General features: G+C 42.7%; 5 protein-coding genes across 6 annotated transcripts in view; 2 read left to right on the top strand and 3 right to left on the bottom strand.

Moving 5' to 3' along the window:
• LOC145457804 (RNA polymerase-associated protein CTR9 homolog) overlaps nucleotides 1-15,310 on the top strand; it is a 486,484-nt gene that overhangs the window by 196,495 nt on the left and 274,679 nt on the right. The gene's annotated exons all lie outside the window — the stretch shown is intronic.
• On the bottom strand, nucleotides 3,814-6,193 carry LOC145457812 (methylcrotonoyl-CoA carboxylase beta chain, mitochondrial-like). The gene has a single exon (XM_080336108.1). The coding sequence runs from the start codon at nucleotides 5,717-5,719 to the stop codon at nucleotides 3,938-3,940; it is 1,782 nt and encodes a 593-aa protein (XP_080192234.1). The 5' UTR covers nucleotides 5,720-6,193; the 3' UTR covers nucleotides 3,814-3,937.
• On the bottom strand, nucleotides 6,189-6,593 carry LOC145457632 (peptidyl-tRNA hydrolase 2, mitochondrial-like). The gene has a single exon (XM_080335854.1). It carries the CDS (start codon nucleotides 6,591-6,593, stop codon nucleotides 6,189-6,191), a length of 405 nt encoding a protein of 134 aa, XP_080191980.1.
• Nucleotides 6,595-8,577, bottom strand: LOC145457840 (peptidyl-tRNA hydrolase 2, mitochondrial-like). Its single transcript, XM_080336139.1, has 2 exons — nucleotides 8,370-8,577; nucleotides 6,595-7,976 (listed from the first exon to the last, which is right to left on the bottom strand). The coding sequence occupies exons 1-2, from the start codon at nucleotides 8,477-8,479 to the stop codon at nucleotides 7,541-7,543; spliced, it is 546 nt and encodes a 181-aa protein (XP_080192265.1). The 5' UTR covers nucleotides 8,480-8,577; the 3' UTR covers nucleotides 6,595-7,540.
• LOC145457631 (uncharacterized) lies at nucleotides 10,068-13,808 on the top strand. Its single transcript, XM_080335853.1, has one exon. It carries the CDS (start codon nucleotides 10,068-10,070, stop codon nucleotides 13,806-13,808), a length of 3,741 nt encoding a protein of 1,246 aa, XP_080191979.1.

The raw sequence follows: 15,310 nt of genomic DNA, 5'->3' as shown, positions 1-15,310 counted from the left end.
CATATAAATTTTCAGTTTCTGGACCTATTTTCAGGTACCAGTACTGATGGATGAAATACCAAAAATGTGGTAACTTCACAATTCTTCGAAGTTACAATGAAATGCCAGTGTTGGCTGTCAGCTTCTCGAGTCATGGAACTTATCCCATAGTCCATCCATGGGAGTCCAATGATTTTTTCAGGTGGATTGATTTTTTCATGGTATTTCATTGTTTTCATGACTGCATTCATTGCAGTATACCAAAACAGCACAATAACAAGCGCATGAAGAGATATGCAAATGAAAACAACATGTAATTTTAAAGATAACACTAGACAAAATCAGCTGTACAGAGTGTACCCATAACTATGCGGTAGTCATAACAATGAAAACTCATGGACATCAAATGATACAATGGACGGAAAATAGCTGGACAACATACCGCATATGAAAGGCAGATTTGCCCTCGGAAATTACAGTGAACATGGCGTCATTGCAATTACTTGCATATAGATCGCATTATCATTTATTATTATAGATGCCAACCAATTTATTACTTGAATAATATGACTTTATTGTAGGAACCAGACTTGGCAGTGTTGGCACATTATTCACACCAACACCAACCGAACGAGCTCAGAGCAATTGATTTGCTGACTTTACAGAATGTGATTGATTCAGTAACATGCTACATTGGATTGGCATTGAATCCTGATAAAATCCTGATACAACAAGAAATGGAATCGGGTCCGGTGCTCACACAATTCTTAATTTTTGAATGTTTTTTTTTGTTAAATTACTTCAACTTGGATAATCTTCGCTGCTCATGCACCTGCTGTTAGGCTGTTATATCAGGCAAAACGTACCGAGATTCCAGTGTCATACAACAAAATTTGAATGTCCTTTATATCTCCACAGCGGTGGGGCGTGGTTTCAGAAGGTGTATACTGCCAGTCTCTATCTACGGACAGGTATAGCTCCTGATAATAGACTCGCCACATAAAACAGAATCACTAATCTTGCGATCAGGGCAACGGCACCTTAGGTATCGGCGTATCGGTAACGCTCTGCAATTGAATACCGCGTGACAAGCGAAATAAACAGGCCTTGCAAAGCGTTTGTGTACCTTTGGTGCACCCATTCTGTTTCGCTGAATCATTTACAGACCTCTGAAAAATCTAATTCGCAAACCGTATAATTACTAACCGAATTTCCTGACTATCGTTTTCCAGCTCAGATTTTCGGCAACACACCTCCAGATATGTTGACGTCACAGCGTCCACAATATGTATGGCTCATGAATTTTGTGGATGTCGAGAGTATCCTGTCCAATGTCCACCAGTCAGCATCGTTAACATGAATTTTAGAGGTAATTATGGACGTCACCGCTATACAGTACATATTTATATACTATAAAGCATTATAAATTCAATAAAACCTGTCAACTTTCGCGCTCAGCCGTCGTGAAAACTCCACGGAACAAGTTGAGGCCTTCAGCCTTCAGGATTACCGGACCACATCACCACGATCTCGCCTTCCGCCGCGTGCCACCTCCTTTGTCGCTTGCCTGTTGTATTCTCTGCTTTACTTTTCACTCAGTTTGCACACTGTGCATGCCTCTTCTTTACTTCGCTTAGGTCAAGGTGGATGTCTGATCTCGAAGACTACTCCAAGACGTTTCGACACCTTCCTATCCTTTCATTGTATCGCAGTTTCGTGGTGTTTTGAAATGATGAAAATATCAATAAAACTGATTGACTGAGGCTTAATAGGCTATTTATTAATATTATTTATTAAATGGGTCATTTACGTAGGTCATAGGTCAGTGGTTACTAGATATTCTCGGATCCTCAAATTTCAAAATGTCAATTCATCAGACAATTTGAAATTCAGAGTCAAAACGAATCCGGCCTGTACCTGAAATTGCGTTACTTTTGCATATATCGATATATCGATGCAAAAGTTCTGCTAGAAGCTAATTTGCAGTGGATTTCAAAATAACAGCAATACGCTAAAATCGATTTGCTCTTCTTCTTGAGGTTCAAAACCGCAAATCAGCAGATTACTAAATTCCAGAACCTGAATCCATTGTGAAACGAGTACCTTTCAGTGAAAGCTACAGAAGCCTGAAGGTTTCCTGATCTAGACATCTCAGAACTTCGTCATCATGAAAACTTTTGTTACTAGCGGGTTCTTCCGTCCCAATCTGACATATACAGAGAAATTGCATCAAAACAAATTTCAATGATTTTTTGTCCTCGTTGGTGCAACGGCAAGAACACGAAATCCAAAAGCGGTCTTCCCTGGTTGCAGATCTTCCAAGGGAAGTTTCAATTTACGACACCACCCACATGGATTCCAGAGAATAATAAATATAGAGACAAAAAAGAATCACAGAAAAGCATGTCGTAAAATTCAAACTGACTCAATCACGATTCGTGTAATAGGCTCAAAATTTCTATCCATCGTGATATATTCCGATATATTAACTGTTTGTAGTGTCATTAGAACACTGTATATCAACAATCGTATATATACAATGCATTTTCCAATTGTCTACTAGTTACTGCCGATTACGGATTACCCCTGACGAGTGTCAGGCGAAAATATCCGGGTTTATTTCAATATGAACGGTATATTGAAGTTATGTACCTCCAATAAGCTTTTCAAATACAACACATAGTGAAATTCAAAAAGTAGCCACCTTAGAATACCGCAAAAAGTATAAGACCCCTTGACCGAATATACTTTGACCTTCTCTACTTGCACAACTTGGAAGTAGTTTTATATGCATTGGAACTCGCTACTTCTAATTGAGTGGAAATTCACAGCGCTACTTCTACTCGAGCAGCAGCGATCACTACTGTGATCAACTCGACGCTTTGAAACATTGTCAAGAGTTGCAAAACACATTGGAACTGGTGGTTGATTGGAAACCTAATAGATCAATTTTATCGAAATGTGCTGTCAAGCAAAGGGTGTACCTATTTTGTCAATGTCGCTAACTATTGTACATAAATAGCACCAATATCTGCTACTATGTCAACTCTACCAGAAAATATCGCAATATTCTACTTGAGTCAAACTTGGATAACTAAAAATTTTCAACTTCTCCAGATAAGATTAGAATTATAGCCACAAACTTATTTCCAGATTAGATTAGAATTATAGCTATCCAGTGGTTCCCAACCTTTTTCAACTCGTCGCCCCCCTACCAATCTCGACACAAATATTCGCCTCCCATATTTACGGATCCGAAAAAGATGACATATTCAGGGAAATTTATTTACCTAACTCTGATCGCTGGTGGATTTACTGAAAAAAGGCCATTTTTTCCACATGGTAGGAGGTAGGTGCTCAAAAACCGGTTTCCGCGTCCATTTTCCGTGTCATATGCAGAATAAGCCGTCGTCAGTTCATTTTTTGACCGCGACAGTTAAATATATCTCGCTGTAGGTTCTAACATGTACACCCCCTTTGGCATTTTCGCCAATGTTTCTCAGAATCGACCACTAGGGGACGATATCGCGCACGTTGGGAACCATTGAGCCAAACAATTTTTTTCTAAATTAAATTGGAATTACTGAATTCATGAAAACTTGACATTGAATCAAGTTCAATTCATATCGAGTCAGAGATGATTTTCATGAGCATGAGAATGGCAAATGCCTGTGCAGCAAGCTTGACTAATTTCGCCTACACAATTCTCTTGCAGCATTTCCAGGGAAGCCAGAAATTAGATTGGAAACATTTCACAAATTAGATAAGCGGAATTTTTCTCTTATTAGACTAGAATTATCTAGTTCTCGAAGTCCGACTCGAGTAGCACCAATGTCGGCCCATCGGGAAATATTTCATTATTCAACTCGAATAGTCAACATTGGTGATTGGTAATTGACAAAATAGATACACCGGCGATTAATTGCAACGATTTCAACATTGCAGCATATAATTTGAGCTACATTCTGAACACCCCAAAAGAAGTGTCAGGTATCGGGGCGTTTAAAGTCGCGTGTAAACTCAGTCCGACCACAGTCCTAGTGTCAACAGGATCGATGACACCATCGTCCCACAGCCGAGCGCTTGAAAAATACGGGCTACCTTCCGCTTCAAACCGAGCTACGATCGGATCTTTCAGAGCTTTCTCTTCTTCAGGCGAAAAAGATTTTCCTTCACGTTCTCTTTGATCTTTTGTAATCATCGCAAGCACGGTAGCGGCTTGTTCGCCACCCATCACAGATATCCGAGCGTTGGGCCACATGTACAAAAATCTCGGACTATAAGCGCGACCGCACATCCCATAATTTCCAGCTCCATACGAACCACCGATGATCACAGTGATTTTGGGTACTTTCGCACAAGCAACAGCTGTAACCATTTTAGCGCCGTCTTTCGCGATACCCCCTGCTTCTGCATCCTTACCCACCATGAATCCGGTGATATTTTGTAGGAAAAGCAGAGGAATTTTTCTCTGACAACACAATTCGATGAAATGCGTGGCTTTTAACGCAGATTCCGAAAATAGAACACCGTTATTTCCGATAATACCGACAGGAGCACCAAAAACTCTTGAAAATCCGCACACTAGAGTGTCGCCGTACATTTTCTTGAACTCATGAAACTTGCTTCCATCCACAATTCGAGCTATCACTTCCCGAACATCAAAAGTACGCTTCAAATTACTTCCAACAATGCCGTACAATTCTTCAGGATCATACAGAGGATCTTCAACAGGTTTTAAAACAGTTTGATTCGGTTTCTCCCTGTTTAAATTCTCGACGATAGTACGTGCTAGATGTAACGCGTGATGATCATCGAGAGCGTAGTGATCAGTAACGCCCGATCGCTTACAATGTAAATCAGCCCCACCGAGATCTTCAGGAGACACCTTCTCTCCAGTAGCGGCCTGCACTAAAGGAGGCCCACCTAAAAATATAGTGCCTTGATTTTTAACAATTATGCTTTCATCAGACATTGCAGGCACGTATGCACCCCCTGCTGTGCACGAACCCATTACAACAGCGATTTGAGGAATCCCTTGTGAAGACATAGACGCTTGATTGAAAAATATACGCCCAAAATGCTCTCGATCAGGAAATACTTCCGCTTGACGTGGTAAATTCGCGCCTCCGGAATCAACAAGGTATATGCAAGGCAGATTGTTTTCTTTCGCGATGATCTGTGCGCGTAAATGCTTTTGTACTGTGATAGGATAGTAGGAACCTCCTTTGACTGTAGCATCATTTGCGACTACGACACATTCTTGTCCCATAACGTGCCCTATTCCGGTGACGATACCCCCGGCCGGTACGCTCTCTTTACCGTAAAGATTGAAGCCCGCTAATTGAGAAAACTCTAAAAAAGGCGAGCCCGGATCTAGAAGTTGTTGTATGCGGTCGCGAACCAACAGTTTTCCTCGAGAAGTGTGCCGATTTCTTGCGCCTTCAGCACCACCTAGCGATATCGTTTGTATCGAATCTTTCAGCTCTTCGACTAATTTCTTCATGTTGTTCTCATTTTCCAAGTAGATGTCAGACTTTAGATCCGGGTCAGAGCCAATAGGGAAGGTGGCAGAATGGTACAACGCCCGGCGAGCCCCGAATCTCCGACATACCGATCTAGCAATATGACGGCACAAAGCCATCTTTATTCTATCACAAATTATCTGAAAAGAGTAAACATTCGATAACACAGTGGGCCATTGATGTTTTGGTGACATCTTTGCAACTGTGTGACACATTCCGAGAACAATGAGTTATGAGTGAGTGACAAGGGTCGGGCCAAATCGAGTATCTGAGAGAATAGATATTGAATCAAGTCGCGTATTTGAGTATCATTCGTTACAACGTCATAACAGAAAAAAAACGGTAAGTTAAAATATGAACCTTTTATGCAACCACAACGAATGTAATGTCGTCACATGAAAGATTATTTGCTACTGTTTCACCATGCCTATTTCATTGCACTTTATGGCAATGCAGTGGATCGATCACGGCTTCGCAGATATCTCATTTCCACTGACATAGTAACTTTGTACTATATGTTTCTTACGTTGTGATACAACCAATCGAGGTTTGAAGGCTTCCGAAGTGGAAAATAATACTGAAACTGTAATTCCCGTTGATAAATTAGCTCTCAGTGGCTAGGAGCGCTCAATTTCAGTCCTCGGATTGTACCCAGCCCTGCTAGTGACTATGGAAGGCTTATCGTCATAAAAGTTTCAAATGTCCAGAAACAATGTCAATTTTATCCGAGGGCCCAGGACCGATACTCAACACTGTGGTAGAACCAGCCATGAGTTGAGTTCGACCGGCGTCACGCACAAGCAACGCCGTCAGTCCAATTGCTCTGGAGTGTTCATGTAATGTATCCAATTCTCGGCTGTCCTTGCATTGTAGTATGATTTTAGGCTGCCCTGCAGACTCCCACGCTTTTAAAGCTTGCGGATCGCGTTTCATGGTTTCCTTGTAAGCAGATACGGCGGCATGAGAGCATTGAGCGGCTATCTTTCCTTTGCCCATTTTTAAATCTTGACGGACAACGATGACAAGTTTCAACTGGTGATGCTGAGAGACGACCCGGCGAACACTAGTCATAAAAGAGCAAACTGCCATGCTAGAAACACAATGCGTTTGATGAGCTGATTTTGGACATGCACGCAATTGAGGATTGCAAACGTTTTTTGCTCAGACCATAGAACCAGACTTGGACAACTAGAAACGTTCCACCTTTTCCAAATTAGGTTATAATTACAATGATAGCTAGTTTTTTACAAATTAGATTATAATTACTAAATTCGCAAGAGAAATGCAACAAAAATAAGTTCGCTTCTCATCCAATTTGATATGTTTAGGAGACTGGCACCGGGGCCTACGATAACTTATAACCAAGTTAGCAGGCCCCGCTGGCACATATCTGTACAGTGTACACCAATCTTGGTTCGCTTGGTACCATACAGTTCTCCTGTAACATTTTCATGAAAACCAGACCTTAGATTAGATTGAAAATGAGAGCATGTACAATTGTACATAGCCTAAATGTCACAAATTAGGGAATTAGAGCAAAGAAACATTTCACAATTCCATCACACGCATTTCGCTTTAATTATTCTAATACTAGATTTTTCTGGTCTGACTTGAGTATCAATAATGTCGGACACTATCTTGGCCCCTCTCAAACAATTTCATGAGAGTATAAGAAACCTTTCACAAACTAGGGCTACATTAGAATTAGATTACCAACAATGTTCCCTCTAAGCTGCGGTGCTAACACGGTATCTGCAAATAGCAAATCTAAGCTGCGCACAAAAAAGTTGAAGTGATGACCCTTTTTTTAGTCGTTGCGCACTGTTGTCCAAGGGACCACGTAGTAAGTTGGTGAGTACGCGCAGACTCGTCAAAAATTAGAGGGAACATCGATCACCACAATTTTTCTCTGATTAGTATAATTAGAATTATGTAGTTGTCCAAGTCTGCTTTGATCCAATCAACAATTCAGCTTAAAAACGAGCGAATCTTAATTGAAATAAATCGGTATTCAAACGCAGAGCATGTATAAATAGCTACAGAAGCTTCAAATGTCCAGTGACGGTGTTAATTTTATCTAACGGTCCGGGGCCAACCCCCAACACAGTTTTTGAACCGGGCATGATTTGAGTACGTCCTGCGTCTTGGATTAAAGAGGCAGTTAATCCGAGAACTCTTGCGTGCTGGTATAATGCCACAAGTTCTTCTTGGGTATTGCATTTCAAAACAACTTTCGCTTGACCAGAGTATTCCCAACGTTTTAGAATCTGTGGTTTTCGTTTGGAGATTTGTTTGTATGCGGACACGGCAGCATGAGAGCATTGGGCCGCAATCTTTCCTTTGCCCATTTTCAAATCTTGACGTACTACAATGACAAGTTTCAGTTCCTCATCGCTGCCGTCAGGAGTGTCCCCTTCTTCCGAAGAGCTAGAAGTGCTCGGGCTGCGACTAGAGCTTGCAGAATTTCTTTTCCTGCAAACAACGGGATTGTGTTCTGTGTAGGGAACGATGATTCCAAAACTTAAATACTAATCGGGTGTTAATTCTAATGATCCGAGTAGGAGTGGAGTATATGAAGAGATGATATTCTCCTCAACTCTCAGAGGTAATTTTTCTACGAAAATTATAGTTCTGACGTCTGATACTATATTTTCGATTGTGGAAGGCTATAAGTCCTATAACCAATTATTCACATCATCGCAGCATACGAAACATGTACCGGCATTACAAAGTTAGTAGAGATGACATACCGTATCTGTTAAGTCGTGATCAACCCACAGATTAGTCAAAACGTGTAATGAAATAGGTACAATCGAAAACATAACATATAATCTTTCATATGAAAATATACAAATCTAACCACACCTCGTCGTCCTGGATTGGCTAGACTTCACTCCACGGCCGCGAATAAAAACGCCAATACACAGTCCTAAGCCGAGACCGGACAATAGGTACATAGCCGATCTCGAGTCCATTTTATCCAAATATCCTAGATCAACAAACTTCGGACGAAAAATATACCGGTACCTTGTGCCGGAGCAAAAAGGACATCAACAGTTCAACACGAAACACGGATGAAATTTCAGGCATAATACTTTTAGAATGTGATAGGCGCTCGGAACGGACGGATCGGCAATTCAGAACTTTTGTATTGCGATTGCATTACGTCATCATCAGCATTTTATTAAATTGTTTTTTAAATCAATACACTACAAGATTGCGATATAATGAAAATACAGGAGGATGCCGAAACGACTTGGAGTTCTTTCCGATTCTCTACTAGTTGCTGACGATTACCCCCGACGAGCGTCAGCCGAAAAAATTCCGGTTCATTTCAATATGAATATAGGCCTACTACAGTACTATGCTATACCGTGCAATTGTGTACTGAAGTGCTGTACCTCCAAGAAGCTTTTCAGATCTGACTTGACAGTTCCATGAAATGAGAGGGAGAGAGAGAGAGAGAGAATATTTATTGGTCCTTGTTACTAACAAAAGGCACTTGCATGCATAAAGGCTATGGTAATACAGGTCAGTATCATTATCAGTAGTCACATTCGATAGTATCAGTATCCCGATGGCAGTACAAGTACAGTAACTGCGGTCGACTTGATGACCAACCCAGTATAGAATGTAAACATTCTATAAACCCTGCCTCTTCGATGAAGGCAATGATATACATGAATCGTTGGGTAAGCCTTTTCCATTGGCATGACTATTTATTTTTTACTTTTTTTTAAATGTATTCGGGACTCTTTTTAATGTACTTTATGCATTGCTTAGTTCAATGAAAAATATATATGTCTTTGTTAATTGATAAGTGTTGGGAGAATACAATAAATTTGCATAAATGTCGGCGCGAGTGTGCTAAGTTGTTTTGGGGTGTCACTGGGCTATTCAGAAATTTATTTCGCATTTAGCGTAGCTGGGTTACCATATTTGGGAAATCTGAAAAGAGGACACTTTTTCAAAATTTTCAGACTTAAAATATCGGAGTAAAATCCGGGAAATGGTAAATTTTTCCCGACTTGATGATTGGTTGACTAAAAAAAGGTCATTTTCCGACTCGTATCCAGAAATATACACTTTTGTTGAATTCTCCGTTGGTTGACTAAAAAAAAGGTCTACTTTCCGGCTCAATACCTGAAATACCCGCCGGAACGTTACTTCAGTACAAATTGCCTCTCATTCAAGTTTTAACGTATATTTAACCAAAATTTTCAAAAAGGAAGACATTTGGGCGTCATCCGAGGACACTCTCAAAAAAAGTTAAAACAAAAAGAGGACGTATGGTAACTCTAATTTAGCGCCTTCCGTCACTTGCCACATCATTTTGTCGCTTATCCTTTTATGTTATCGCCTTTTTATTTTAATTTAGTTTGCAACTGCATTCAGTACATGCATCCTCTTTGTGATTGTGATTAAGGTAATTATTAGATGTGTGCTCCCGATGCTCCGGTCACGCGATCGACAGAACGGGCTCGAAGGCGAGAGGACTGGTTGTGTGGTTTTTACTGAAACGTTTTAAATACATTGAACTATATTACAAGCTATCGCGGCACAATGGCGAATATGAAGTTAACTGATATTGTGAGGAGTTATGAAGATTATCCAACATCTGGTGATTTTGCAAAGTGGGTTGAGGAACTGGAACTGGTCGCCGAGCTGCAAGAACTGACGGACAAACTGCCAACTATTTTCCCATTGCTGTTGGATGGCCCTGCATTTGCAGTGTTCAAGCAGTTGCCAGAAGGCGACAGGAAGGATTACAAGAAGTCGAAACAAGCTATTTTGAACGCGTTTGGAGTGAATTGCTATGACGCGTATAGCGAATTCCAGCGAAGAATACTGCTGGATGAAGAACCTGTCGATGTGTACCTTTCCGACCTAAAAAGGCTTGCGCTATTGATTGGGATGAGAGTGGATGCATCCGAGGCGTTAATTCGGTGCGCGTTTGTAAATGGTCTCCCCCCAGAGGTTTCATGTCAGTTAAAGTCTGTAGCAGAAGTGGACAAAATGAATTTGAGTGATCTCGTCGCGCGGGCACGAGTAATAATGTCGGTCAGGAGCAGCTTCAATGTATTGTGCGCGGTCGGTTCGCGTCAGCGGAAGGACAACTGTTTTTTCTGCGGGAAGCGTGGTCACTTTGCTAAAGAATGCCCTATTAAAGAGCCAAGAAATGACGGTAACGAAATGGCCTGGAGACAACCAAGATGTTTTTCCTGTGGTAGGCTTGGTCATATAGCTCGCCAATGCAGAGCCGATGAGCGTCACAAGATCGCAGCAGGAAAATTACCAAGGAGAACCGTCAGCACCGGACGCGTTCTCCCGTATTCACAAGTTGGAAAAAAGGTGCTACCGTTTGTTGTGGTTTCAATTGGTGGAAAACCTCTCAAGGCTCTGGTGGACACTGGGTGCCAGCAATCTGTTGTTCTTGAAGACGTGTGTCGTCGTATGGGACATACCGTTTCGGGTCCGAGAAGGATTGTGGAGATGCTGAACGGGGAAAGCACTAGTTGTTACGGAGAGACCATGATAATGATGGCTGTAGGCGAGACCAACGTCAGGGTGCAATGCTTGGTAGCCTCGGAGCTCGTATGTGCTGCTGGCGTGATTCTCGGTATTGATGTTATCCAGCAATTAGGCGGAGTATTCGTTGATTCAAATCTTGATGTGTGGTTTGGTGCAAAGGTGTGTGTAGCAAGTGCGGTGGCCGCGACGAATAAACGGTTACAAATTGACGATAAAGATTTCATTGCAAATTTTGATGGAGCGAAGTGGACTATGGAGTGGAGATGGGAAAATGGCGAGCCTGAGTTGACGAATCAATGTGGGGGGTATCAGATGCCGTCGGAATGTCGTACATCGTTTGATGATGAACTCAGCCAATGGATCAGAGACGGATGGTTGGTGGAGTACGATCCTGCCCGTCACGGTTCCCACGGCGGGATAATTCCGCTGTTGGCGGTCAAGCAGCCAAACAAGAAGCAGAAGGTACGGCCAGTGATGGACTACCGCGAGCTGAATTCCCATGTCATGAGTCACCCCGGACTGGATGCGGCAGTATGCCAAGAAAAATTGAGAAATTGGCGCAAACGAAGTAATCGCGCATCGATCTTGGATCTCCGGAAGGCATACCTACAGATTCACGTGTCCGAGAGGCTGCAAAAATTCCAAGTAGTGCGGCATCAAGGAAAAGTTTACGTTATGACACGAATGGGGTTCGGTTTGAACATCGGCCCAAAGGTGATGACCAAGATCATTTCTACCGTATTGTCACTTGAAGACGACATAGCAAGGGGAACCGACCATTATATCGACGACATCTGGGTTGATGAGAATGTTGTAGCGGTTGAGAAAGTGCGCAGGCATTTGGCAAGTTATGGGTTAGCGACGAAGGATCCAGTTCCGTTACATGATGCACGTGTACTTGGATTGCGGGTGAATGAGACCCAGAATGGAGTACTGGAGTGGAGGAGAGATGGTGATCTGCCGAGTTTGAACGGCCGCATGACGAAGAGAGGGCTGTTTTCTGTGTTCGGCAAGCTCACAGGGCATTATCCCGTGGCCGGGTGGCTAAGAACTGCCTGCAGTCATGTAAAACGACTTACTAACGAGATAGCGTGGGATGCGGTAATCCCGAATCCAGTCATGCATTTGGCTGAAGAAATCTTGACTAAGGTACGAGAGAGCGATCCAGTAAGAGGGGACTGGAGAGTATATCGTGATGGAAGAGCGCAAATTTGGTGCGATGCGAGCAATATGGCGGTGGCATGCTGTTTAACCGTGAATGGGAAGGTTGTCGAAGATGCAGCATGGATGAGAAAAGAGGACGACGGAACGCATATAAATGTCGCGGAGCTCGACGCTGTTGTAAAGGGATTAAGTTTGGTGCTGAGATGGGGTTTCACTAATGTGGAAGTTGTGACCGACTCGGTCAGTGTGTTCCATTGGGTCAAGTCAATATTGGAAGATTCGCGCCGACCTAGAGTCAGTGGGCTAAGTGAAATGATCATTAAAAGAAGATTGGGAATTATCGCGCAGCTGTTTCAGGAATACTGCATGGAGGTCACAATCCGTTGGGTACCATCGTCGGAGAATCTCGCAGATGCACTAACGAGGGTCCCGCAACGCTGGCTAAAGAAGGTGTGTCTTGGAGTAAACCAGCCTAATGAGAACGTGATTGAACGGGTACGGACTCTTCATAACGTGCATCACCTAGGTGTGAATCGGACGCTTTTCGTGGCTAAAAGAAGCATTGGCGAAGCTGTTACTCGCGATGTTGTTCAACGAGTAATCAATGAGTGCAACATATGTCGCAGGATCGATCCGAGTCCTGTGAGGTGGGAACACGGACAGCTTTCCGTTCCCGTTGTCTGGGAGCGTCTGGCACTTGACATTACTTACGTCAACACCCGACCATACCTGAATTTGATTGACTGCGGGCCTAGTCGATTTGCGATATGGCGGGCGGTGCGAAATGAAACGGCCGATCAAATCACCCAGATCCTTGAACAAGTCTTCTCGGAAAGAGGTGCACCGAGTGAAATACTGAGTGATAACGGACCTTGTTTTACTAGCCAGAAAATGCGCCAGTTTCTGAACAGTTGGGGGGTGGAACATGTGTTCAGTTGCGCCTACCGGCATTCTGGAAATGGTATTGTGGAGCGGAATCACAGAACTATCAAAAGAATGGCTGCGAGATCTGGAGGTAGTGTTGAACGAATGGTGTATTGGTACAATCACACCCCGAATTCAGAAGATATTGTACCTGCGGATAAGGTGTTCCGCTATGAATCTCGTTTGCCATCTTCAATGATCCGCGCAAGCCGAAAGAGATGGGACCGACAAAATAGTTCCAACCCATACCGAGTCGGCGATGTAGTGTTCGTGAAGCCACCAAATGCTCGATGTACTACTCCATGGAATAGAGGTGTCGTTACCAGAGTTGTCGCCGACGTGGTGGTCGAGGTTGACGGGATGAATCGACATCTTTCTGACGTTAGACACGCCGTCAGGGATCTACCCAACCCACCAGGAAGTGTTACGACGCGCGAAATCGACTTGAATTGTAGCAGAGGAGATGATGCCATCGATGTGGCGGAAAACAGTGGCAACTCGGTTGAAGCAAATGGTCCAGTCGGTACAGAAGAGAATATCACCGACGGGAATAACTCTAATAATCTGGATCAACCTGGTGACGATAATGTCGTTCAAGAGATAGAGAGAAATAACTCTGAACATTCGCGACCAAATCGGGATCGAGCACCGCCACAATGGCTGGTTGATTTTTATGTAGGCTAGATTTTGGTTATATTATCTGTGCGAAGAATAAGTGATCTTTTACATTTGATTTGTTCGCTCGTAGTGATCTTTTACATTTGATTTGTTCGCTCGTAGTGATCTTTTACATTTGATTTGTTCGTGCGTAATGCTTATGTAAGGCATGCCTTGTGGTGATTCCATGTACCTTACAAGTTTTAGCCTTCAAATGCGAATTCTGTATGCGACAAATTCCAGTCACCATCGCTTTCGTCCATCGTTTGAGTCACACCTACACCGCAGTTGTTTGTTTTATTGTACGCCAGTATGTTTTAGTTTTGGGCTTCACTTTGTGTGCTTCTAATATCAATCGACTCGTGCTATTTATTCACAATTAGCCCAGACAGTCTTATATACGATATACTGCGGGGTTACACTCGAAAGCTTTGAATTTGGTTAAGTGATCAATTGATCACGGGGGTAGGAAGACCAGTAAATGATAGACCAATAAATGATTCCCCTTCCGCGTCAATAAATCACAGCCATATATGTCAAAATTTACTTGCAGTTTGATGTATCGATATGTGTACAGTACGTATATCAGTGTTTTCGTTTCCACACTTATCACGTTGACTTGGCTTCCCGTGCGATCTTCATACCAAGGGGAAGTTTGCCGTTTCATATATACACTGTGTTAGAATTGTTTACTTGATTTCCACGTTTGAAGTTACATCGTTGCGTAATGTGTTGGTTTCCCTTGTGATCTCCAGATCAAGGGGAAGTGTGATTGTGATTAAGGTAATTATTAGATGTGTGCTCCCGATGCTCCGGTCACGCGATCGACAGAACGGGCTCGAAGGCGAGAGGACTGGTTGTGTGGTTTTTACTGAAACGTTTTAAATACATTGAACTATATTACACTCTTTACATCGCCTAGGCCAGAGGCGGGCAACTTCTCCAGTCGGCGGGCCGGATATAGAAAAATTAAGTACTTGGCGGGCCGGATTGCTGAATCGATACATTATTCGCCCATTTATCCATGTATACAAGAAATAAATCGTATTTAATGAATGTATTTCAACGGCAGCAATGGCACTCCAAAGCCATTTCTCGCCTATAATTACGAAGACAATGTGGATTTGAGAATAGCATTGTCATACAGGCGCCGCCATGTCTGCTTCCCATTGATCATTGAACACAAGGTGCAATCCTTAATTAGGATTTCAAGGCGTTCGATAAGCCCGGTACCCCAAATTTACCAAGATATCAATTTATTAGGGTTGAAGGTGACGAGATAGCGTCGTTGTTCAACTGTGTGGCCTAATTAATCTCGATATTGAATTCATGCGGCCCGCGTCCTCCACGAAATTTGAAAAGTGGCCCGCGACTCGTTTTCAGTTGGCGACCCTGGCATTAGCGGCGTCTTACGAAAGCCTAGAAGTGTGCCGTGCTACAAGTCGGCGGTTACGGGTTCAAAAATATGATATATCAGTGTGTGTGTAAATGATCTTTGTAGTCGACAAACACCATGATTAGGCTACCAC

Source organism: Botryllus schlosseri, chromosome 15, assembly GCF_051294905.1.
Source record: "Botryllus schlosseri isolate E-star chromosome 15, Bs_hap1, whole genome shotgun sequence".
NCBI lineage: Eukaryota > Metazoa > Chordata > Ascidiacea > Stolidobranchia > Styelidae > Botryllus > Botryllus schlosseri.
The sequence above is the reverse complement of the archived record's forward strand: the minus strand, read 5'-3'. Positions and strand labels throughout refer to the sequence as shown.